Here is a 24,869-nt window from a genome sequence, read left to right as displayed (position 1 = left end):
GGCAGGGTGTGTCAGCGTTTTTTGCGCATGGCATCCTCCGTATGTAATCCGTATGGCATCCGTACTGCGTGGTTTTCGCGCAGGCTTGCAAAACCAACATACCGCTATAGAAGTGATCCATGTGTCCCAAAGAGAAAAAAAAAATAAATATATATATATATATATATGTTCATAGATCGTGGGAACTTTCCTAGAAAGCCTGGGAGCTTTCTAGGTAAGTTCCCACGATCTATGAACATCCAGCAGAGGGCGCCTCACCGCAAATGAAGCTAAATATAGATCATTGATCTATATTTAGCCTCATTCCCCGGGGTTTTGCAGCAAGGAGCAGCCTGCATTAGCGGAACTCCTTGCTGCAAAATGTTTTAACCCCTTCAGAAGGATTTACATTGTTGGACGTTACAGATCTGCGGAGGGTAAGGATATTGTTGGTTTATTATGTTTTTTCTTTCACAGAACGAGGGTCTTCAGTGACTGGATTGGGCGTAGAATAAAATACTCCAACAACCATTGTTTTTATTTCATTAAAATAATTTTAAATAATGTGTTTGTGTTTTATTTAACCCTTTACTACAATTGGATTAATAATAGATAGGTGTCATAATTGACGCCTCTCCATTATTAATTAGGCTTAATGTCACCTTACAATAGCAAGGTGGCATTAAACCTTCATTACCCCATATCCCACCGCTACACGGGAATGGGAAGAGAGTGGCCAAGTGCCAGAATAGGCGCATCTTCCAGATGTGCCTTTTCTGGGGTGGCTGGGGGCAGATATTTTTAGCCAGGGGGGGGGCCAATAACCGTGGACCCTCTCCAGGCTATTAATATCTGCCCTCAGTCACTGGCTTTACTACTCTGGCGGAGAAAATTGCGCGGGAGCCCACGCCAATTTTTTCCGCCATTTAACCCTTTATTTTAAGAGCTAGAACGGCCAAATTTTTACTGACATTAGTAGTGTGGAATCTGCAAAAAAAAATGGAGAGAAGACATGGTTTACTCTATGTAAACCATGTCTCAAATCATGTCGGGTTTTAGGAAGGAGAAAGAAAAAGCCGGTAATTGAATTACCGGCTTTCAAGCTGTATAGCGCTGGAAAAAATATTTATATACATATATGTGTCTCACTGACTTATATATATATACATATATATATATATATATATATACCTATTCTATGTGTACACATTTATTCTACCTATTCTACTGTAAGCTGTCAGTGTGATTTTACTGTACACCGCACTGAATTACCGGCTTTTCTCTCTAATAGCGCTGCGTATTTCTCGCAAGTCACACTGCTTGTCCGTGTGTAATCCGTATTTTTCACGCTTCCATAGACTTTCATTGGCGTATTTCTTGCGCAGTACGGTGACAAACGCAGCATGCTGCGATTTTCTACGGCCGTAGAAAGCCGTATAATACTGATCAGTAAAATACGGCAGATAGGAGCAGGGGCATAGAGAATAATTGTGCCGTATTTTTTGCGAGTTTTACGGACGTAGTTTCTGCGCTCTTACGTCCGTAAAACTCGCAAGTGTGAAGCCGGCCTTACAGAGCTATGATTCCTAAACCCTTTCTCCGATTTGGATGTGGAAACTATCATATTGCAGCTGGGAGTGTGCACTTTCAGCCCATATTACATATATAATTTTATTTCTGAACATGTTTTTGTAAACAGCTAAAATAACAAAACTTGTGTCACTGTCCAAATATTTCTGGCCCTAACTGTATATACAGCGTCCTTTATGTGATATAGATAAAGCAGTCTCAGCGTCTCCTATGTGATGTATATACAGTAGTCCCAGCGTCTCCTATGTGATGTATATGATTTACAAAACTTATGATAAAAAGTTGGCTGCTCTCCTGGCCGACAAACCTGGAAAAGCAGCTGTGAGAAGCAACATGACCAGTATCAGCTAACAGCACAGCTGCATCAAAAAGCAGCTCCAGCCGTCACATTAAGGGTGAGTTACCGTAATTAATGGTTTGACTAAAAATACCGGGGTCATTTTCAAGGTGACCATTTTTGTGTGGTCTCCAAATGATGGTAGAAATTTCCAAATGGCCCCCTGCCGGAAAAAGGTTCCCCACCCCTGATCTAGTATGTGACCGCTACCTGAAGTCAATGGTCGCCACACGAGCACCACAGCTCAGCATAATAATGCTGGTAGTACATGTGAACAATGTTCTTGATGAACCAGGGCCACAGAGTTAGTCGCCTATTTGTGCATAACACGTTCTATGAAGAGGGACCATTAAAGAGAAAATAGTCAAGTCTTAAAAGTTTAGAAATCACAAAACACATGAGATATGAGGATAGGCCTGTGTATAATGTTTATTGGCTTCTGACAATAGATCTTATCAGACATCAGTGATGGATCTCGCAGTAAGAATAGGAACTCGGACACATCCAGACACTTAGCCTTCTTCTTCTGTAATGAGAAAAGGAGGAGTTAGAGGGGTCTCTCTGCACGCACCAATCATATATAGAAGGCAAACAAGGGGGGTGCTATTCATGAGACAGAAGAGCACCTTCAGTAACCGGCTAATACTTCTGAGGTGTTAGAAGGAAAAATATAGGAAATCGATTGTGCTAACTGCCATGGGAATGTACAACAATAACATTAGGGTTAAACCACCAAGGTGAAAGTCTACTTATTTCTCTACATTTCAGTTCACTCGTTGTGTATGTCCTATTCTAATGTATAATGTTCCTCTGTCAACTCCACTGTCATGTCAACTATGTAATTCTTTTATGATTTTTATGATTTAAAGTTGTTCTGCTGTGATACCATAATTTCCCACGGGATCAATAAAGTGTATCGTATCAGATCGTATGTTATTCAGATTGTTTCTATGCTGGAAGAACAACTGAGCTTTTACTTCCTTTGTTAAAAATAAATAAATAGCAAATCGCCCCAAAACAGCACTCTTCTCCATTAGCGGACGTACCAGATCATGGACGAGAGTGGAACCGTTACTTTGGATAAACATGTGAACATACCTTCAACTTCTTCCTCCTCTTCTTCGTCTTCATCATCTTCATCCTCATCAGAGCTAAATGTGCCATCGGGCAAGCTGTATATCCGAATCACTTGCTGTAAAAGAATACAGAACGCTTATAGGTCTGGTGTAGACAGCCTAGGATTCCTCAGGGTGACTGCACTGGGTGTGAACTTGTGTGCATAAAGTCCACAGTAATACAGGAGCAAACAATATCCTAAAAATCTCCTCTACACGTTGCAAAAATCTGCCATGCGTGAATCGACCTGCAGTGTGGATTTTAAAATCCACAACATGTCAATTCTTTCATTGTGGATTTCATACTTTGCTACAAAACCTGCGTGTAACATGAACATTGGTGCGGTCCCTTGAAATCGGCATCAAATCTGTTAGGTGTGAATTACCCTCAGGCTAGGGCCAAACTGCAGATTGGGTTGCGACTCAAGTATATACTTGATTCTGGGTGTTGTGCACATAGTAGAGCATGGATCCTAAGTGGGTGCACGTGGAAACCCTATGGCTCCATACTGTAATGTTCTAGGCACTCTGTAACCCAATATGGTGGATTTGTACAGCACCATATTATAGAGCGTTCGATAAAGGATGCCATGACTTCCTCTTGCTGTTGAGTCCCTTATGAAACATGCCTGCCTCCACAAGATATCGGAGACTCAATAGGACCATATTTACTATGGGTGCATGTTACAGCTCTGGAGAGTATGCACAGCGGATTTTTGAGTTTAATAATTATAAAAGGATGTGGCCTACTATGATGTATTCCAATCCCTGCCTGTGTGTCCTGCTGAATGTGCTCAACAAGCAGATGTAAAAACCCACTGTCATGTCTGGCCTGTTCAAACCTTGTTGGGGTCCTTCAGAATCAGGTATTTGCCTTCATCCAGCTTCATACAAATGTCAATCACACAGCGCAAAATGCCCCAGGCATTCTCCATGCTCAAGTTAATTTGGTTAGCAAATTCACTGGGTTTGAACTGTTGCGTGCCGAGGATAACGTGGCGAGAAGAATCCTTTACATGGTACCGGGACACGTACCTTCAAAAGAAGAAAGGTGAATCAGATTCTAGAAGAGGGATCCAAAGTGCCACCAAGTTACACAAGATGACTATTGCCCCAAAACTACAACCCCATACTTACCCCAGTTTAAGGTACTCTGAGCCGGCCAGCAGAGCACAGCACGTCCACCTGGCCAGTTTATAGCTGTTATTCTTCAGCTCAGTGGCAATCACAGCGCCTCTCTGAGAGTCCAGCTTTTGTCTCCAGTCCACACCATTGCAGTGCTGAAAATGAACACACAAAACATCAGCAAGGCCGCAGCGAGCACCAGCGATGCCCCAGCCAGCGCGGTCCCAGCCAGCCCCAGCGAGGCCCCAGCCAGCGCCAGCGAGGCCCCAGCCAACGCCAGCGAGGCCCCAGCCAACGCCAGCGAGGCCCCAGCCAACGCCAGCGAGGCCCCAGCCAGCGCCAGCGAGGCCCCACCCAATGCCATACAATTCACCTCCTTACATGTGTCATCACTTACCCGGGAATCCCACTCGTTCAGGGTTTTGACATTGATAAATGAAACCTCAGCATTTGCACCGGTCATTACTCCATCATGTTCACAACGCACCACCAGGTCAATATCATCTCCCAACTTCCATCTTCGATACCTGGCAGCAAAAAAACAAGGTTTTTTCACAAGGTTTTTTTTTTTGTGGCAATCGAAAAAAAAAACAAAACAAAGCCCACTCACCTGTATGCTACAGAGGCTACCTCATTTTTGTCCACATCGTCTTCCATGAAGGGGTTAGAGTTTGGAAATTTGTACCTTTCTTTGCCCTAAGGACACACGCAGTAGTGAGTAGACTTATTACATAATAACGGCCCCCACTTATTACATAAAGTTAGGGAACAACAGACTGAGATAGGTCAATTAAAAGCGTAACAGTTACTATCGATATAGCAGCCCAAAGCTGCATTCATCCTGAACTTCTTTCACCCCCCCACAAGTTTTTGCCTTCCTGACCAAGCCAAATGTTACAATTCTGCCCAGTGTCATTTTATGAGGCTACAACTCTGGAACGCTTCTATGGACACCACTGATTCTGAGACGGTTTTTTGTAACGTATTTCATGATAGTGGTATAATTTCTTCGATATGGCTTTTGTTCATTTGTGAAAAAAACGGTAATTTGGTGAAAATTTTGAAACTATTGTAATTTTTCAAATGTATTTTTTTTTGCTTTTAAATTATAGTTTTGTTAGGAAGTTATGAGGGTTAAAAGTTGACCAACAAATTCTCATTTGTCCAACAAAATTTACAAATCCATTTTTTTTTTTAGGGACCACCTCACATTTAAAGTGACTGAGGGCCTATATGATAGAAGATAGCCAAAAGTGACACCAGTCTAAAAACTGCTCCCCTCAAGGTGCTGACAACCACATTCAACAAGTTTATTAACCCTTCAGGTGTTTCACAGAATTTAAGGGAATGTGGAAGAAAAAAATAAAGCATTCAACTTTTCACAAAAATGTTACTTTAGACATATTTTTTCACAAGGGTAACGGGAGAAAATGCACCGCAAAATTTGTTGTGCAATTTCTCCTGCACCCGCCGATAAAATTACTGTTTTCGCGCACACCAGGGCTTGGAAGGAGCGCCATTTGACTTTTTGAACGCAAAATTTGCTGGAAGCATTAGCAGTGGCCATGTCATATTTAGAAAGCCCCTGATGTGCCTAACGAGGGGAACCCCCCACAAGTGACCCCATTTTGGAAACTAGACCCCTCAAGAAACTTATCTACATGTGTGGTGAGCACCTTGAACCCCCCCAGGTGCTCCACAAGGTTACAACGTTGAGCCATGAAAAAAATAAAAATAAAAAATATAGTTCTTACCGATAACGGTATTTCTCTGAGCCCATGACGGCACCACGGAGAGGGGATCCGCCCACCAAGGACAGGAAACCTACGGATAAAAAGGCGGTACCACTCTCCTGCATCAGTTGTTTTACATAGAGAACGATGGGAGACTACTAAAACATTTGTAAATTTTAACTGTTTATCATAACGAGATACCGCGTGTTTAAAGACTATAAATAGACTATGGCACTAATTTGATGTGCGCACCCATAAGTGAAGGGAGGGAATGTACGGGTGCCGTCATGGGCTCAGAGAAATACCGTTATCGGTAAGAACTATATTTTTCTCTGATCGCCCATGACGGCACCACGGAGAGAATTGCATAGATAGTACATTCAGGGAGGGACCACCGCCTCCAGAACCCTTTTACCGAAAGTAAGGTCTGAAGAGGAGATTAGGTCCAATCTATAGTGCCTATAGAATGTGGATGGTGAAGACCAGGTAGCAGCTCTACATATCTGGTCTATGGAAGCTCCGGCTTTCTCCGCCCAGGAAGTTGCCACTGCCCTTGTTGAGTGAGCCTTAACCTCCCCGGGAACGGACATCCCACTTGCCGAGTATGAGAGACTGATGGCGTCCGTGATCCATCTTGCTATGGTGGCTTTGGATGCTTTTTTCCCCTTCCGGGGACCCTGGAAACACACAAACAGAGAGGGATCCTCCCTACTCTCTCTAGTGGCTTCTATGTAATGTAAGAGACACCTTTTTACATCTAGTGTATGTAATGTTTGTTCCTCCTTATTTTTAGGGTTGGGACAGAAGGAGGGGAGAGATATCTCTTGGGACCTGTGAAATTTTGAAGCCACTTTCGGTAGATATGCTGGGTCTATTTTTAAAATGACTCTATCCTCTAGAAATTGTGTGTAGGGAGGATTAGCTGAGAGAGCCTGTAAGTCGCTAACCCTACGGGCAGAAGTGAGGGCGACTAACAGAGCAGTTTTTAGAGATAAATTTTTCAGTGAAGCTTCGCGTAATGGTTCAAATGGAGTACTAGTCAGGGCTTTAAGGACCAAGTTTAAGTCCCATTGAGGAACAACTTTTACTGGAAGAGGCCTCGATCTTCCTGCTGCCCTGATAAATCTAGAGACCCATCTGTTTGAAGCCAAGTCAAAATTGAATAGGGCTCCCAAAGCTGCTACATGAACTTTTAGGGTACTAGTGGCCAACCCCATCTCCAACCCATTTTGTAGGAATTCTAGTATGGAAGTAAGGGGAATTTCTTTCCCTATTCTTACACCTGAAGAAGACAGAAATTTTTTCCATACCTTGCCGTATTGTTTTGTTGTAACCGGCTTCCTACTTTGTAACAGGGTTGAGATTAGCCCCGGAGAGAACCCTCTGCTCTCTAATAATTTCCTTTCAAGAGCCAAGCTGTCAAGTGCAAGTTCTTGACTCGAGGGTGACAGACTGGGCCCTGCGACAATAGATCCTGAAGGTCTGGTAATACCCAAGGGTCGGATATTGACATCTTCCTCATCCATGAGAACCAAGGTCTCTTCGGCCAGAACGGGGCAATTAGGATGACCAGCGCCCCGTCCTCCCGAATCTTCCTCAGCACTGCTGGAATCAGAATAAGAGGAGGGAAGGCATAGACAAGATGGTGACCCCAAGATATCAGGAAAGCGTCCACCGCTACTGGGTTCCCCAGAGGAGATAGGGAGCAAAAGGAGGCTACTTTTTTGTTTAGATGGCTCGCAAAGAGATCTATTTTGGGAACACCCCATCTTTCTGTGATCTGGGTGAATATTGACCGATTTAGTTCCCATTCCCCCTGTTTTAGGCTGGACCGGCTGAGGAAGTCTGCTTTGTAATTGTCTACTCCCTTTATGTGTAGGCTTGTTAGGGATAAGAGATTGCTCTCGGCTATTTGCAGGATTGAGTCGGTCACTTCCATTAGATTTTTGGAACGGGTACCCCCCTGGTGATTTAGGTAAGATACTACCACCCGGTTGTCCGACATTACTCTTACATGGTGAGAGTGAAGGACCCCCAAGAATTCTTGAAGGCCAAATTTTACTGCAAGGAGTTCCTTCATGTTGGAGGATTTGTTTACCAGAGATGGAGACCAAATGCCCTGGGCTACTAGGTCGCCCAGATGGGCCCCCCACCCTGAAGGGCTTGCGTCTGTAGTCAGGACTTTCGAGACCTGAATTACCCATGGGACTCCCTGGGAAAGATTTTCCTGCGATTTCCACCATGTTAGAGAGTGATTGGTGCGAGGAGATAGAGTCAACTGCCCGTCTAAATGCCCTCCTAGATGGATTTGCTCCGATAATATCTGCCATTGAAGGACTCTCGAATGTAATTGGGCCCACTGGACCGCTGGAATACAAGAGGTCATGGAGCCTAAGAGGGACATGGCCTGACGGAGTGTTATGGAGGGGAGAGATTGGGTTCTTGATACTAAACTTTTTAGTTTTTGTATCTTGTTCTCTGGGAGCCGACACTCCATCTTTTTGGAGTCTATAGTGAGACCTAGGTACTCCTGGACCTGAGAAGGCATTAGTCTGGACTTCCCTACGTTTATTAGCCAGCCCAATTCTTTTAAAGAATGCATCACTATTGCCAGTTGATCCTCGCAATGTTGCGGGGAGGAGCCTATCACCAAGAAATCGTCCAGATATGGAACGATTAGGGTATTTTCTTCCCTGAGGTGAGCCATTACCTCTGCTATCAGCTTTGTGAAAACCCTCGGGGCTATGGCAAGGCCAAATGGTAGAGCTGAAAATTGGAAGTGATTTAGGACTCCCCTGATGTGAACTGCCATCCTGAGGAACCTCTGGTGATCCTTGTGTATTGGGACGTGATAATATGCGTCCTTTAGGTCCAGGACCACCATGAAGCATTGGGGAAACAACATTTTGATAGATGATTTTATCGTTTCCATCTTGAATGCTTGAACGTCCAAGTAATCGTTTAGTTTTTTTAGATTTATAATGGTCCTGAAGGAACCGTCTGGTTTCTTCCTCAGGAATAGAGGGGAATAGTACCCTTGCCCTCTTTCTTGTGGGGGAACCTCCAGGAGTACTCCCTTTTTTACTAGCCCGATGACCTCGTTTTCCAGTGCCAGCTGTTCTTCTGCCGAAGATCTTATAGATGTCATCGTAAAAGAGGGACGGGGCCATTTTTTGAATGTCAGCCTCAGACCTGATTCTATGATGTTTAGAATCCATTGACTGGAGGTAATCTTTTTCCAGGCTGGGAGAAAGAGAGATAATCTCCCTCCCACCTGGGGCGAACCTTCATTGAGAAGGCTTCTTGGTATCGCTGGGGTTTTTGTTAAAGATGAACCCCTTGTTCTTGTTCCTCTTATCCTCCCACTTTCCCTGGCCTCTCCCAGGGTTCTTACGGAAAAACCTCTTGTTCCGAAAGGGCTTTCGGTAAGAGGGGAGACCTAGAGAGGGAAAGGACTTTTTCTTGTCCCCTGCTTTTTCCAAGATATCATCTAATGTGGAACCGAACAAAAACTCCCCTTCGCAGGGGATAGTACACAATTTTGTTTTTGTTTGTAGATCGCCAGGCCAATTCTTAAGCCAGAGGGCACGCCTGGCCGCATTAGCAAATACTGCCGACCTGGCAGCTAATCTTATAGAGTCTGCCGAGGCGTCAGCCAGAAAGGCCGCAGCTCCCCTTATTACGGGTAATGTCTTCAGCATCAAGTCTCGGGAAGTTTTCCCCTTTAATTGACCCTCTAGTTGATTCAACCAGATCATTAGGGAGCGAGATGTGCATGCTGCTGCCACTGCCGGTTTCAGGCCTCCTCCCGCTGACTCCCAAGAGCCCTTGAGGAAGGCATCCGCCTTCTTGTCCATAGGGTCTTTTAGGACCCCCATGTCCTCGAACGGGAGAGCGAATTTCTTTGATGCTTTCGCTATTGCTACATCTAATTTGGGGGCTTTTTCCCAAAAGGAGCAGGATTCATCCTCAAAGGGGTATTTCCTTTTGGGAGTTAGGAGAGTCTTTTTCATGGGTTTTTTCCATTCCTTTTTGATTAGCGCTGCAATTGTTTCATTAAGCGGAAAAGCTCTCCTCTTTTTTTGTTCTAAGCCCCCAAACATAATGTCTTGTGCTGATTTTTTAGGGTGGGAGTCTACTAACCCCATAGTACTCCTCACTGCCTTTATGAGGCCATCAGTGTCCTCTAATGGGAAACAATTGTGACCTCCTGAGGAAGAAGTGGATGACGAAGACGCGGAGGAGGAGTCGGAGGATACCGAACTCGCACTATCGCTGTCAGATTTAGAGACTGGGGACGGGGACCTGTGTCTGGTCCTTCTCCGTTTTCTTCCCCTTTTAAGGGATTTAAAGGTGTCTTCCACCTGCTCTTTAATCAGGTTTTTAAGATCTGTTGCAAACCCGGGCAGGCTTTCTGATACCGTCTGCTGTATGCAGGAATTACATAGCTGCTTCTCCCAGGCGAGTGGAAGATCCTCTTTACAGATGGCACAGACCTTGTGCTTGGTTTTACCTACGCTTTTCCTTCCCTAAAAGAGACAAATAATAATCTTACTGTCTCTAACTTTCACGAAGATCAACTTACCACCTCCAGGACCCATAAATACCGGTTGGGAATTCTCAGCCTCTGGCTTTTTCCCCGACGCCGTGCTGGACTCCTTGCTGTGTTGAGACCTTTGGCGTTCTTTGCTGGTGTCCTGGTAACCTTTCTGCTGCCGCCTTTTTTGCTGCTGCGGCGATGCTATAGGTGGAGGTGATTCAGGCAAGGGAGATGCCGGGTCGCTCATACTGCTGCTGCTGGTCTGCGCAAAACAACACTTGCTACGCTGGCGCTGACGCGACTGCTCCTGAGGCTCCTGCCAATATACAGCAGAGCCACTGGGGGAAGTAAATCCTCCCATTTAAACTTTCCCGCTGCTCCTCTTTTTTTTTTTTTTTTTTTTTTTTTACTTCCCGGCGCCTGCGCAGTAGCGCCCGGCCGGCACGAGGAGCGCTGAAACGCTGGCGCCTGCGCAGACGCTCCTGCGTCTTGTAGAACGCCTAAGCGTCATGTCGGGATCTATGGAGCGTCCAGCTACGGCGAGGAGCGCCGACGCCTGCGCAGTCGCTTCCGCGGCGCCCCGGCGTCTCGCGAGACCAGCGCAGTTCCGGGCAAGCGCCGACTTTCCAAGATGGCGCCCGGAGTACAGATATGGCGCTGCTGACCGGCACCCCCGGTCCTATGCAGACCCTTATTGCGCGGCTCTGCAAGCCCGATGGCGTTGCAGTGTGCAGGCTGACGCGAGCTAGGGGAGGGCCACGCCGCACCTCCCGCAACCACAGAGGGACCCCCCTGGATGTTGCCGCTGCTGCATCTTACCTGAGGAGGTGACCGCGAACTCCTTGTCACCTCCTCCACGCACCCTTGAGGCCCACTAGCCCCCAGCGGTGGTGCCTCGGGTCACCACCCCAGCCGAGGCAGAGGGACCCCAGCTGCCTGAATCGGACTGGTTGGCCCCGGAATTCCAACGCTGACTGGTAAGTCCGTAGGTCTCCCATCAAGGACAGGAAACCAACTGATGCAGGAGAGTGGTACCGCCTTTTTATCCGTAGGTTTCCTGTCCTTGGTGGGCGGATCCCCTCTCCGTGGTGCCGTCATGGGCGATCAGAGAAAAAATAATATATATATATTAACAATAGTGTTTTTTAAAGAGCCCTTGAACTAAAAGTAATATGACATTTCTGTTAACAGGTGGCACACCTGAGAGGGGACTTGCTTTTTTTTTGGGGGGGGGGGGGGGGGGGGGGGGGGGGAATTGGGTTGAAGCTTTTGTAGGGAACATTTTCCATAACGTTTAGGATCACATTTATCTGGCGCTCTACGCTGAGCACTTACTTGGGGGTTTCCATCTAAATCTTTGGGTGATGTGTTTCAGATGAAACCCCTGAGGGATTCATTCACTAAAGTGAGGCAGAAGATTTACTCTGGACTCTGGTTTCGCCTCTGTTCAGCGATGTCCTTTTCAGACGTGCACAGAACAGTGGTGGACCGTGCTTTAATGCATGCCTAAGACAGACACTGCCGGATCACAGGTCCTATGACGTCCACAGTGCCTCCATCTATCTGCCTCATTATAGGGAATTTTCCGCCGGGGGTTCTGTATGAATCATGTATTTCAGAGATTTACACAGAAACCCCGATGTAAGCACTTAGTACAGAGCGCAGGATAAATGTGCACCGAACCTTACGGGCGATCTTTGGGAGGCAGAATGAAAAAAAAATCATTAGCATGTGAAGAATTGGTTTTAATTATTTTTTTACACCGTTCCTCGTGCGGTATGAGTGATTAGGCGACTTTATTCTTTTGGTCGGTGCGATTACAGCGATACCAGATTTATATCGGGCCTTTATGTTTGGCCGCTGTCACAGCTATAATTTTTTCCATATTTCTGCCAGCAGAGTTATGTTGGCAGACGGGCTGACGAAACCCGATACAGATTCCACTGTGGATCTGTCAGGTTGTATGTAGCGAAATCCACATTAAAAAAAAGTTAGGCAATGGAGGTTAAATCCACACAGCTACACAGTTTAAGCTGTTGATTTTTTACAACGTTTTGTAAAATCAAGCAGACTGATATTATAACACGCAGACGATTTTGCATTTGTATGACCAGCTTCGTATACGACCCCAGTAAACGCACTCTAAAAAAGGTCCATATAGAAAACTCTACACTTTTTTTTCCTTTCATTTTATGAAATAAAGCAGAGTGCACATCTGCCAGTCATGATACAACCATCACGCTCACCATCTGCAGACACTGCTGGGAGAAGTTGTGGTTGATGTATGTTGCCTCCATGGCCAGGTTTCTAGGAGAGTTGAAGGAATTCACTTCATCCTGAGGAGGTTCGTTGGCCGTTTCACTGACAGTCAGCAAATCTACATTCAGGAAGATGAGGATAACCATGGTTAGTGGGTCATTCAGTTTAGATAAGGGCAAGCAGAGGTGTTATATTTAAAGGACAACCCAAAAACACAGTGAAAAAATGATTTTCCAAAGATCTCGTGTAGAAAAAGGAGCAGGTTTCACACGTCTGTCCTTCACAGTGCGATTATGGACCGATGGTCTGGACCAGACGCGGTTTCACTTCACCCAAACTCAACTGCCTCTTAAGCAAATTATGACACGTTGGGGAGGTCAGGAGACCCGCAGTCGGTCCGGACGTCATGCGCCATACTCAGACCATCAATGTCGGACGTGTGAAAGTCATCTAAGTCTGCAAAGGAGCTGTATACCTGAACGGGTAAGCTGTTTCTAGTTGAAGGCTTCCCCCGTGCACATTAAAGAAAAGTCACCCAAACCGACCATGAAATGTGTATGGGACCTCTCAACTCTCCCCTGACTGATTGTGTTGGCCTACTCCCCTCTTCCTCCCGAAAACTCATGAACTCTTACCCAAATCTACATGTGTACAGTGGAGTTAAAAAAGATCATCTGATTGAGAATTTGCCTCCAGCTATTTATGGCCACATTAAGACATATTATCAAGGTTCTTTCATTGGTGCAATTAGTATGAAGGAAAAATTAAAGTCACACCTCCACCATTCATTAATTGTGCTTAGTACCGAAACTACGATTCAAGCCTTGTGGTTCCTTTATTCTACCAAACTCAGTAGTTGGACCCCCATAAGAAAAACACTGCATCCCCTCCATTCACATAGGAAACCACTACCTGCAAGCAAGTGAGAAACCTATAAGTAAAACTTCACCAAGAACTTATGATCCTCACCAAAGTCTGAGTTGTCTCTCTTGTCAAAGAAGATTTTGGATCCCACTCGCTGAACCACAATGTCCCAAGAGTTGACAGATCGGGTACAGCACATGAGGGTGGCAAGAATGGCATCGGTGGCAAAAACATTTCCCTGAGTCTTTGCCAGCTGTGGACAGAAAAGTATCACAGGCATTTATATGGCTTCCGTATAAGAACAAAGCTCACCAGCAAAACCAGGGTTAGAAAATAATGGAGCACCTTTCTGATGACTGGATCGTCGGTGGTTGTCACAGTATGGAAGATCCTCTTGATGCTCTTCAAAGATCTTTCATTCCTTGTGGTGATTCGATCAAAGGCTTTATCGTAATATTCCAGGGCGCCGCAGCACTCTCTAGTGTATGAAGCAGAGGTAAATATATCTGGCACTGTAAACCCAACTACAGTCCTACTAAAGGGGTTCTCCAATCACCTAAGCGTGTACAAAACGGTCAGAATGGTGTATAATAATCAGTAATAGTCACCCCACTGATCCTTCACAGCTAATGTTTGACGCTTCACTCCCCCCCAATACTTCCTGCTTTATTCAGATGGACATGTGAACACTGCAGCCAATCACTGCCTGCAGTGGTAACAAGGTTGCAACAGAGTAAGCAGTCAAATGCACTAAAACATTAGCAAGGAGAGTGTAGCTACTATTATACAATGCAGTGAAATGAGCTTAAATGAATGGAATTAAAGGGGTTGTCCACTGCTAGACCTCTCTTATTGGGTTCAGGGAGGTTACATTAAAAAAAAAACAACAAAAAAATAAAAACAACAAACAACAAAGAAAAAAAACACAGAACGGAGACCAGCCTCCCAGAGCAGACAAGTTCCCTTTAAGCTCATGTAGAAACAGGAAGTCTCTTGTCCCTGCATTTATCATTTCCCTCTAACTCCTGACCCAGCTGCTTCCCCCTGCCATAGACTTTTGCAGTGACTCATGAGTCATACAAGGAAAATTGACCTCCAGTTTCTACATAGAGCTTAGAAGGAATCAGCTAGTCAGTGTTTAACGACATGTCATCGACCTAAAAGCAAAAGAGAAGAATTATCTGGGTAGAAAGACAAAATGAGCATATGTAAGTACACAGCGCTGTATAATATGATGACTGCAATATATTTATAGGATAAAAATGTTGATGCGAGGAGTAGTGCTGCTTTGAAGTTTTTTTTCCAACCATACTCTGGAACTGATGGAGATATGGTCCTAAATACACGTTCTGGCATCTTTGAGGTTAGACGTTCATGCACCTAGCCTGAAGTATATGTTAGGAGCTTTTTGTCCTCTGTCTGGCAGGTATGCGCCTGCAAATTGTTTATTTACCCATACAGAAAAAAGCAGCAGACTGTGCCTTCCTATAGAGGGCCACATGTGGTATACTTACTGTCATTATGAATGGATGCTTCGGCATCCATCCTGGCTGTGGCCACTATTGCTCCCTATGAGTGTATGCGTCAGACAGGTTTACGCCATGAACTGAAATGTTCTAACCTTTCAAGTATCTCATTACTTAATATTATACACAGGAGATGTAAACAAAAACAAAAAAAAATTAGCAAATCAGTTATCAGGATGAATCGTGGCACGAGCAGCAATTTCTGGATAAAACCCAGCAGAACGTCAAAGAGGACAATGCTTGAAACTTTCAAAAACTTCCACTCCAAAATGGCTGTAGGGACGGTTTAAAGTCAGAATTACTCACATGTCTAATGGGTCCGCCACCTCAAGGTAACGCATCTTCATCAGCCTGGGGAAATCCATTTCTTCCTTAACCTCCCAGTCACTACGGACTTCCACAGAGGAATCTCTTGGTTTCAACTGAGCCTATAAGACCAGGAAAAGTCACATCCTACTACTTGCATTTTTATGGCAAACACTTTTTTCTTCTTTAAAGCACCACTCCAGTATTTGTTTTTTTTTCAGCGCTGGAGTGGCGCTTTAATTGAAAGTCCCCTGCCTGCGGCGCCATCTTATGCCCGTAACTCCTGACTGGCTGGAAGTCAGAATTCCGTCACAAAAGCTCAATGCAAGTCTATGAGAACCAGAAAGAAATTCCCATAAACATGTATTGAAAAGTGACCTCTGGCGCACTCCATGAGACACTGGAACTGCAGGCAGGTCATCTTTCAATGAAGATAGGCGATGGAAAACAATTAAGGTGGCAGCAAGTGAATATGAGACAGGGGAGGCGGAATTACAATTAAAGCACCACGCTAGTGGCGCAATAAAAAAAAGCTCGAGTGGAGCTTTAAAGAAAAATGTTTTGTAAAGATTTCTTTTTTTTTTTTACACAACCGTTTACCTGAGATTTTTGGTCCCACTTCTGGCGAACACCAAACTGCTTTTGGAATTTCTTCTGGAGTCTCAAACGATCCCTGGAACAATATCAAATAGATCTTTACTAGAGAAGTACTGCCATTACTAACCCGAGCGCTGCCACCACCGCGCTAGACCCGCACAGTCCCGTGCCCTCCTCCTACCTCTCCTTCTGCTTGGCGCTCTTCGGTAATGTCTGCATGTTAAACTGCAGCATGTTCCTTCTATCTTTATCACGACGAAGATTTCTCTGCAGGAAAAACATAGTGCGGAAAACCTTTAACCCTCCATGCGCCACCAACAAGATCACCCCTGCCAATAACCTTCCTCCAAACGCCTCCTTTACCTGAGCAAAGCGCAGCCGGTTCCTCTGGTACGCGGTTTTCTGCATCTTGGTGGTGTCCACGAGCTGGAAGCTGGTCTCGTCCTCCTCATGGAAGTAGGCGTACTGACTGCCACCGCCAAACTGGGAAGAATATTTGTCTAAAAGAAAAAAATATAAAATATTAAAATAAATAAATTAAATGTATCTCAACCGCTATGAGCAATTGTAACGTTCAATAACAACAACCCTCCTAATGGGGAAAATATAATCACGTATTTCAGTTTGGGCCGATATGTTCCTCTTTTGTGGCGTTTATGGCATTCGTGTACGGTGCGATTTTAAGACTTCCTGCAGGCGCACTACTGATATAAAGGCGCTCTAATACTTACTGGTGTATCTCTTGTCCTGATAGGTGGCTCCGGTCCAGTCTGCAACCTTATCAATGAAAACAGAGAGGACACACCCCGTCAGTCAGTGGGATACATTACTATGGAGCTCAAGTAAAGTTACAAGCATCCAGACATCCTTCAAACACATCTTAAATATTTAAAAAGGGTCTTACCAAAAATTGCAAATTATCAATTTCTGACAGCGGCATTAATAGCGCGTCAGCATACGGGCATCAGTCTACGTGTCCATTACTGCGCCTGTTATGCGATCGTGGTTTGTTGATGGGTAACTGACAGCCGGGGGGTCTATTGAAGACCTCCAGTCATGTGATTACAGAGCTCTCTGGAAACCCATCCTGTGGCCAGCTTCAAAGGTGATTTTTTACTATATGCAGCAATACTGTTGCATCGATTTATATAGCACAATTGATCAGACTATCAATAAGTTAAGAAAAAAAAAAAATATTTGAACCCCCACCACCTTTTCCCCACTTCAAATAAAAGATTTTTTTTAAAAATACACATGGTATCAATGCGTTCAGAAAAGTTAATGACCCAATTGTTAAACAGAAAAAACTACAAAGTGTGTGTGTGTGTGTGTGTAAGTGTGTGTGTGTGTGTAAGTGTGTGTGTGTGTGTAAGTGTGTGTGTGTGTGTAAGTGTGTGTGTGTGTGTGTGTGTGTGTGTGTGTGTGTGTGTGTGTGTGTGTGTGTGTGTGTGTGTGTGTGTAAATCCCTGAAAGGTAGTGGCCGCATCTTATAGCGGCAAAATCTGCTGACAGGTTCCCTTTAAAAAATTTAAAAAAAAACGCCTGGGCTTTATTTTATATGGAGACTGCAGCTATGTAGAATGGCGCACCTTTCCCAGGCGATCTCCTTTGCTGAAGGGCTGGTAGGGCATGTCCTTGAACTGGTCCGGTACGGCACAGGGCCCCCAGCCCAGAGGATTGTCATTTATCACTGGCGCCAGGAATTTCGCCATTTTGAGAGGCCTGAAAAAATAAAAAAATCATATCAGCTACATAAATTATACCAATGTTCTTGAGAATTGTAAGATCGCCTCAAAATTCTGGCTGACATTGCACCTTACACCAAAGTTTAGGATTAACATTATCCCTTTCTTCTCAAGAGCCTCACTTTTAGATTAAGTGATACCACCAAACTGCAGAAACGCTATTTCTTGGAATCCTACAGAACTCAATGTAGAAAGTTGCCGCACACAGCATTGACTTTGGCCATTGGGGGACATTGAAGCCTCATCTGGATCCCTTGATCAACCCTTTTATCATTACGAAGGGGAAACGTGTCGGGAATAAGACTCATGGCTGATAAGTATCCCGATTCTGTTGGCTTTCTCTAGCATGGCATTGTTATGAATTTGTGTTTGCTATTACACCCACATAATTTCCTGATGGGAACTGGAGGGAATTATTAATGGCTACTAGGTGCCTGATTTATATGGGAGTACTATATGGTGATTCTGTTTAGTATCATTGCTAATATATGTGTATGTCCCTTGATCCTGTTTATTTAGGTAGATATTCCTCTACATTTCTGGGAACAGGGCTTTGTGGGGAGTGTCCACAATGTACCGTGGCTATTTAACTTGCAGATTGTGAGCCCTCGTGGGCAGAGTCCTCGCTCCTCCTGTACCAGTCGTGACTTCTATTGATTGAGATTATTGTACCTGTTTTTATTATGTACACCCCTCCTCACATGTAAAGCGCCATGGAATAAATGGCGCTATAATAATATTTACCCATCCATTTATCTGGCAGATAGTCCGTGTGCTTTTTTAGGCACATCATAGAGGACAAGGATTGGGGTTCCTGTTATGTTACTGTGGACTCTGGCTCTACCGCACTCCGGGAGAACTTAGATCTACTGTAGCTCCCTATGAGACTATTTTGTCTCCCCACTAGGGGTATTTATACGGTTTTTCTATGCTTGTGTGTGCTTTTTCTATTTTTGCTATGCCCAGGGTGTTTTAGGGTCTACAGGGCTACCGACGTTGAGCAGAAGCGCCATCACGTCAACAACTAGCCCGGTGCCAACCTCCGCTGGTAGGTAGGGCTACTATCAGGGCATTTTTAGTGAGAGAGTAGCCTACTTCCTTCCCCACACTTCTCTTTACATTTGGTTATTATACCTCTGATTATTGGGTTGCTCTAGTTTGCTCCTAGCACCTTTTTTTAGTATTGAGCATACTTTTAATATACTAATAAAAGTTAATTTTTAGGGGTCATTAGCTCTTTTTTTTTTGTTCCATCGGTCAGTCTACCTGTGTGTGGTCAAGGCATTCCCATGTATGCTGCGGATCGTTACTCTGCAATGTATACGGTGAAATCTGCACGTCACTCATTTTGCGGCAGATTATTGCTCTGTGCATAGTGAGCGGCGGCTTTAACTGCTCCCTTTACCCTGCATTACGGCTCGCTGTCAGTCCGGGCCAGTGCTGCAGTTACAGCTGTTACTCTCTTTACACAGAGCGTTGCATGAGACAACAACCACCTGACTGCAAGCTGAACACTACCGGGAGAGAGAGAGTTAATTTCCTCCCAGCAGCGGGTCGCTCAGTGCCACCACTGCACTGGTTAGAGCACTATTAACCCCATATCTTCTGGGCAGTAGTGTTATTGTAGCTGACAGGTTCCGTTTATCAGGGGGCACAGCCCCCCACCATCATGTATAGTGCAGGGAGAGGGCACAGCCCCCCACCATCATATATAGTGCAGGCAGAGGGCACAGCCCCCCACCATCATATATAGTGCAGGGAGAGGGCACAGCCCCCCACCATCATATATAGTGCAGGGAGAGGGCACAGCCCCCCACCATCATATATAGTGCAGGGAGAGGGCACAGCCCCCCACCATCATATATAGTGCAGGGAGAGGGCACAGCCCCCCACCATCATATATAGTGCAGGGAGAGGGCACAGCCCCCCACCATCATATATAGTGCAGGGAGAGGGCACAGCCCCCCACCATCATATATAGTGCAGGGAGAGGGCACAGCCCCCCACCATCATATATAGTGCAGGGAGAGGGCACAGCCCCCCACCATCATATATAGTGCAGGGAGAGGGCACAGCCCCCCACCATCATATATAGTGCAGGGAGAGGGCACAGCCCCCCACCATCATATATAGTGCAGGGAGAGGGCACAGCCCCCCACCATCATATATAGTGCAGGGAGAGGGCACAGCCCCCCACCATCATATATAGTGCAGGGAGAGGGAACAGCCCCCCACCATCATATATAGTGCAGGGAGAGGGCACAGCCCCCCACCATCATATATAGTGCAGGCAGAGGGCACAGCCCCCCACCATCATATATAGTGCAGGCAGATGGCACAGCCCCCCACCATCATATATAGTGCAGGGAGAGGGCACAGCCCCCCACCATCATATATAGTGCAGGCAGATGGCACAGCCCCCCACCATCATATATAGTGCAGGGAGAGGGCACAGCCCCCCACCATCATATATAGTGCAGGGAGAGGGCACAGCCCCCCACCATCATATATAGTGCAGGGAGAGGGCACAGCCCCCCACCATCATATATAGTGCAGGGAGAGGGCACAGCCCCCCACCATCATATATAGTGCAGGGAGAGGGCACAGCCCCCCACCATCATATATAGTGCAGGGAGAGGGCACAGCCCCCCACCATCATATATAGTGCAGGGAGAGGGCACAGCCCCCCACCATCATATATAGTGCAGGGAGAGGGCACAGCCCCCCACCATCATATATAGTGCAGGGAGAGGGCACAGCCCCCCACCATCATATATAGTGCAGGGAGAGGGCACAGCCCCCCACCATCATATATAGTGCAGGGAGAGGGCACAGCCCCCCACCATCATATATAGTGCAGGGAGAGGGCACAGCCCCCCACCATCATATATAGTGCAGGGAGAGGGCACAGCCCCCCACCATCATATATAGTGCAGGGAGAGGGCACAGCCCCCCACCATCATATATAGTGCAGGGAGAGGGCACAGCCCCCCACCATCATATATAGTGCAGGGAGAGGGCACAGCCCCCCACCATCATATATAGTGCAGGGAGAGGGCACAGCCCCCCACCATCATATATAGTGCAGGGAGAGGGCACAGCCCCCCACCATCATATATAGTGCAGGGAGAGGGCACAGCCCCCCACCATCATATATAGTGCAGGGAGAGGGCACAGCCCCCCACCATCATATATAGTGCAGGGAGAGGGCACAGCCCCCCACCATCATATATAGTGCAGGGAGAGGGCACAGCCCCCCACCATCATATATAGTGCAGGGAGAGGGCACAGCCCCCCACCATCATATATAGTGCAGGGAGAGGGCACAGCCCCCCACCATCATATATAGTGCAGGGAGAGGGCACAGCCCCCCACCATCATATATAGTGCAGGCAGAGGGCACAGCCCCCCACCATCATATATAGTGCAGGGAGAGGGCACAGCCCCCCACCATCATATATAGTGCAGGGAGAGGGCACAGCCCCCCACCATCATATATAGTGCAGGGAGAGGGCACAGCCCCCCACCATCATATATAGTGCAGGGAGAGGGCACAGCCCCCCACCATCATATATAGTGCAGGGAGAGGGCACAGCCCCCCACCATCATATATAGTGCAGGGAGAGGGCACAGCCCCCCACCATCATATATAGTGCAGGGAGAGGGCACAGCCCCCCACCATCATATATAGTGCAGGCAGAGGGCACAGCCCCCCACCATCATATATAGTGCAGGGAGAGGGCACAGCCCCCCCACCATCATATATAGTGCAGGGAGAGGGCACAGCCCCCCACCATCACATATAGTGCAGGCAGAGGGCACAGCCCCCCACCATCATATATAGTGCAGGGAGAGGGCACAGCCCCCCACCATCACATATAGTGCAGGGAGAGGGCACAGCCCCCCACCATCATATATAGTGCAGGGAGAGGGCACAGCCCCCCACCATCATATATAGTGCAGGGAGAGGGCACAGCCCCCCACCATCATATATAGTGCAGGGAGAGGGCACAGCCCCCCACCATCATATATAGTGCAGGGAGAGGGCACAGCCCCCCCACCATCATATATAGTGCAGGGAGAGGGCACAGCCCCCCACCATCACATATAGTGCAGGCAGAGGGCACAGCCCCCCCACCATCATATATAGTGCAGGGAGAGGGCACAGCCCCCCACCATCACATATAGTGCAGGCAGAGGGCACAGCCCCCCACCATCATATATAGTGCAGGGAGAGGGCACAGCCCCCCACCATCACATATAGTGCAGGGAGAGGGCACAGCCCCCCACCATCATATATAGTGCAGGGAGAGGGCACAGCCCCCCACCATCACATATAGTGCAGGGAGAGGGCACAGCCCCCCACCATCATATATAGTGCAGGGAGAGGGCACAGCCCCCCACCATCATATATAGTGCAGGCAGAGGGCACAGCCCCCCACCATCATATATAGTGCAGGGAGAGGGCACAGCCCCCCACCATCATATATAGTGCAGGGAGAGGGCACAGCCCCCCGCCGATTCCTCAGGGTCTGACACTAATGATGGGGCACAGGAATGGCAGCCATGTAACACCAGCCGGACCCGGGCACCATCCCCTCCTGCACATCACATAAGGGGGTCTCCTGCTGGGACACAGGGGGATACGTGCCCAGGTTTTCAGGAGGTAAATGCGGAGCCCCAGGGGTCTCTACTCCCCGCCCCCATAAAGGAGTAGCCAGGCAGGCTGTAATCCCCCCGTGCTGAGCCATTACTACACGGGAAGATACCCGGCACCTCCCGGAGCCGCTCCGTCCTATATACACCACAAATACTCCGCTCGTCCCAGTCCCCACTGCCGCCACATCCTCACACGCCGTCCTCTTACCTGTTTTCACCGCTCTCACAACCGGATGGCGGCGGATTACTCCTGCGCCACACCAACCTCTCTCAGGAACCGGCTCTAGTCAGAGGAAAGCCGGAAAGGAGCGCAGTACCATGTTCCGCCAGCACTGTCGCAAAACCACACCATCAGAACTTGCCAGGATTGCCGTAAACCAAAACGTGATGACGCTATGCGTGCGCACCATAGAGAAGGTGCGCACAATAGAGAAGGCACCCATCTCCCAGCGCGCCGCCAGTACGTGTCAGTGTGCAGGAGGACCGCAGCGCTGTGCTGGCTGTAGGTGGCATTGGCTGATGTAGCAGCACAGGGTGTAATACTGGGGTACAGCTGTTATCTGCTGCTTGCACATTAACCCCTTCACATTGGAACCAATTTCTATTTTATTTTTTTTCTTCTTGTAAGATCCTTTTTGTTTTTTTCTTTGCTCCGTCCACGTGTGACGACTTGTTTTCTGCATAAATTTGAACGACACCTTTCATTTTACCTCAGAAAGTGCTGAAAAAAACAAAATTCCAAGTGACAGGAAATGGAAAGAAAAACGAAACAAAACGAATTCCGCCAGTGTGTGTTTGTTTTTTCCGGCATTCATTGTGCGGTCACAGTGTCCGTGTAATGTGATTCCCAGGGTCACTATGGTGACGTGACACCAAACTTGTGTTTTTTTTATTATTATTATAGTGGTGAAAAAAATTCTGAAATTTGTAAAAAAAAAAAAAAAAATGTAATAAATGTAGTTTGTGTCGCTATTATCTGAGACCCAGAACTTTTTTATTTTTTCATTGGACAGAGCTGTTTTTTTTGTGTATTGGGCAGAAGTTTGTAATAATTATCATTACTATTATTACGTATTATATATTTTTTTATTATTATTAATATGGTGTCATCTTGGTAACCTACACTGGTTATGTTTGATCACCTTTTATTGTATTTGCGGAAGAAGTGCGACAACCAAAAAAATTGCAAAATTTCAATTTTTTTTCTTTATGCTGTTTGCCTTATGGGTTTGATAATTTTATATTTTGATAGATCGGACTTTTCCAGATACTTTTATTAATGTTTTTATTTTTGGACCGGGAAAAGGAGGAGGATTTGAACATTTGTTTATTTTTTTATATTTGGAAAACCATTAATTATTGCACATTTTCTCTTTATTTTTTTAGTCCCAATTAGCGATGAGCACAAGTGCTTGTTCCTCGAGTTTGCCCAGGGTGCTCAGGTATGCACCCAGTATCATGGGTGCTCAATTGACAGGTTCAAGTCCCCGCGGCTGCATGTTTTTTGGGTGTCTAACAGCTGCAAAACATACGGCCGCGGGGTCTCCAACATGTCACCCGAGCACCAGCAGTACTCAGTGTATACCCGAGCACCCACGCGGGGTCTCAAACATGTCACCCGAGCACCAGCAGTACTCAGTGTATACCCGAGCACCCACGCGGGGTCTCGAACATGTCCGCCGAGCACCAGCAGTACTCAGTGTATACCCGAGCACCCACGCGGGGTCTCGAACATGTCACCCGAGCACCAGCAGTACTCAGTGTATACCCGAGCACCCACGCGGGGTCTCGAACATGTCACCCGAGCACCAGCAGTACTGAGTGTATACCCGAGCACCCACGCGGGGTCTCGAACATGTCACCCGAGCACCAGCAATACTCAGTGTATACCCGAGCACCCACGCGGGGTCTCAAACATGTCACCCGAGCACCAGCAGTACTGAGTGTATACCCGAGCACCCACGCGGGGTCTCGAACATGTCACCCGAGCACCAGCAATACTCAGTGTATACCCGAGCACCCACGCGGGGTCTCGAACATGTCACCCGAGCACCAGCAGTACTCAGTGTATACCCGAGCACCCTGGGCAAACTCGAGTAAGGGGCACTTGTGCTCATCACTAGTCCCAATACAATATACAGTGAAAATCAGCCTCCTATAAAGCCCACAAAGGTACCAAGATGGAAGCAATGGCGGCCTTCAGAAGGTCCTGACTGCCAGAGCAAACCATTGTCCCCCCCTGTGATAATGTTATGGGGGCAATTGGCGCATGAACACCAGGATTGTGCATTAATGTGTTGATAGAAAATTATTTGTTGCTTAAATCAGGTTTTTTAGTTGCATGTATATATAAAAAAAAGTCATTTTTTTTCTTATCTCAACCTTTTTATACAAAATTCGTAATCTTGCAATTTTCACACTGGCCACCAGGGCTTTTTTAGTCTTTTCCTGTCCTTTCAGGAAGAGTTTACAGCAGTTTCATTATCATACCATA

At 46.5% G+C, this 24,869-nt stretch overlaps 1 protein-coding gene across 1 annotated transcript; it reads right to left on the bottom strand.

Annotated features, from left to right (window-relative positions):
- Positions 1–2,317: 2,317 nt before the first annotated feature.
- Positions 2,318–22,761, bottom strand: EIF3D (eukaryotic translation initiation factor 3 subunit D). The gene is made up of 16 exons (XM_069736875.1): positions 22,584–22,761; positions 17,561–17,693; positions 16,703–16,748; positions 16,335–16,471; positions 16,153–16,238; positions 15,975–16,047; positions 15,375–15,496; positions 13,888–14,020; positions 13,648–13,795; positions 12,666–12,796; positions 4,757–4,842; positions 4,544–4,673; positions 4,159–4,301; positions 3,864–4,056; positions 3,005–3,098; positions 2,318–2,432 (listed from the first exon to the last, which is right to left on the bottom strand). The coding sequence occupies exons 2-16, from the start codon at positions 17,681–17,683 to the stop codon at positions 2,419–2,421; spliced, it is 1,659 nt and encodes a 552-aa protein (XP_069592976.1). The 5' UTR covers positions 17,684–17,693; positions 22,584–22,761; the 3' UTR covers positions 2,318–2,418.
- Between the last annotated feature and the right edge of the window lie 2,108 nt (positions 22,762–24,869).

The sequence above is a fragment of the Ranitomeya imitator genome, chromosome 8 (genome assembly GCF_032444005.1).
Source record: "Ranitomeya imitator isolate aRanImi1 chromosome 8, aRanImi1.pri, whole genome shotgun sequence".
Taxonomy (NCBI): domain Eukaryota; kingdom Metazoa; phylum Chordata; class Amphibia; order Anura; family Dendrobatidae; genus Ranitomeya; species Ranitomeya imitator.
This window is presented reverse-complemented; position numbering and strand designations above follow the sequence as displayed.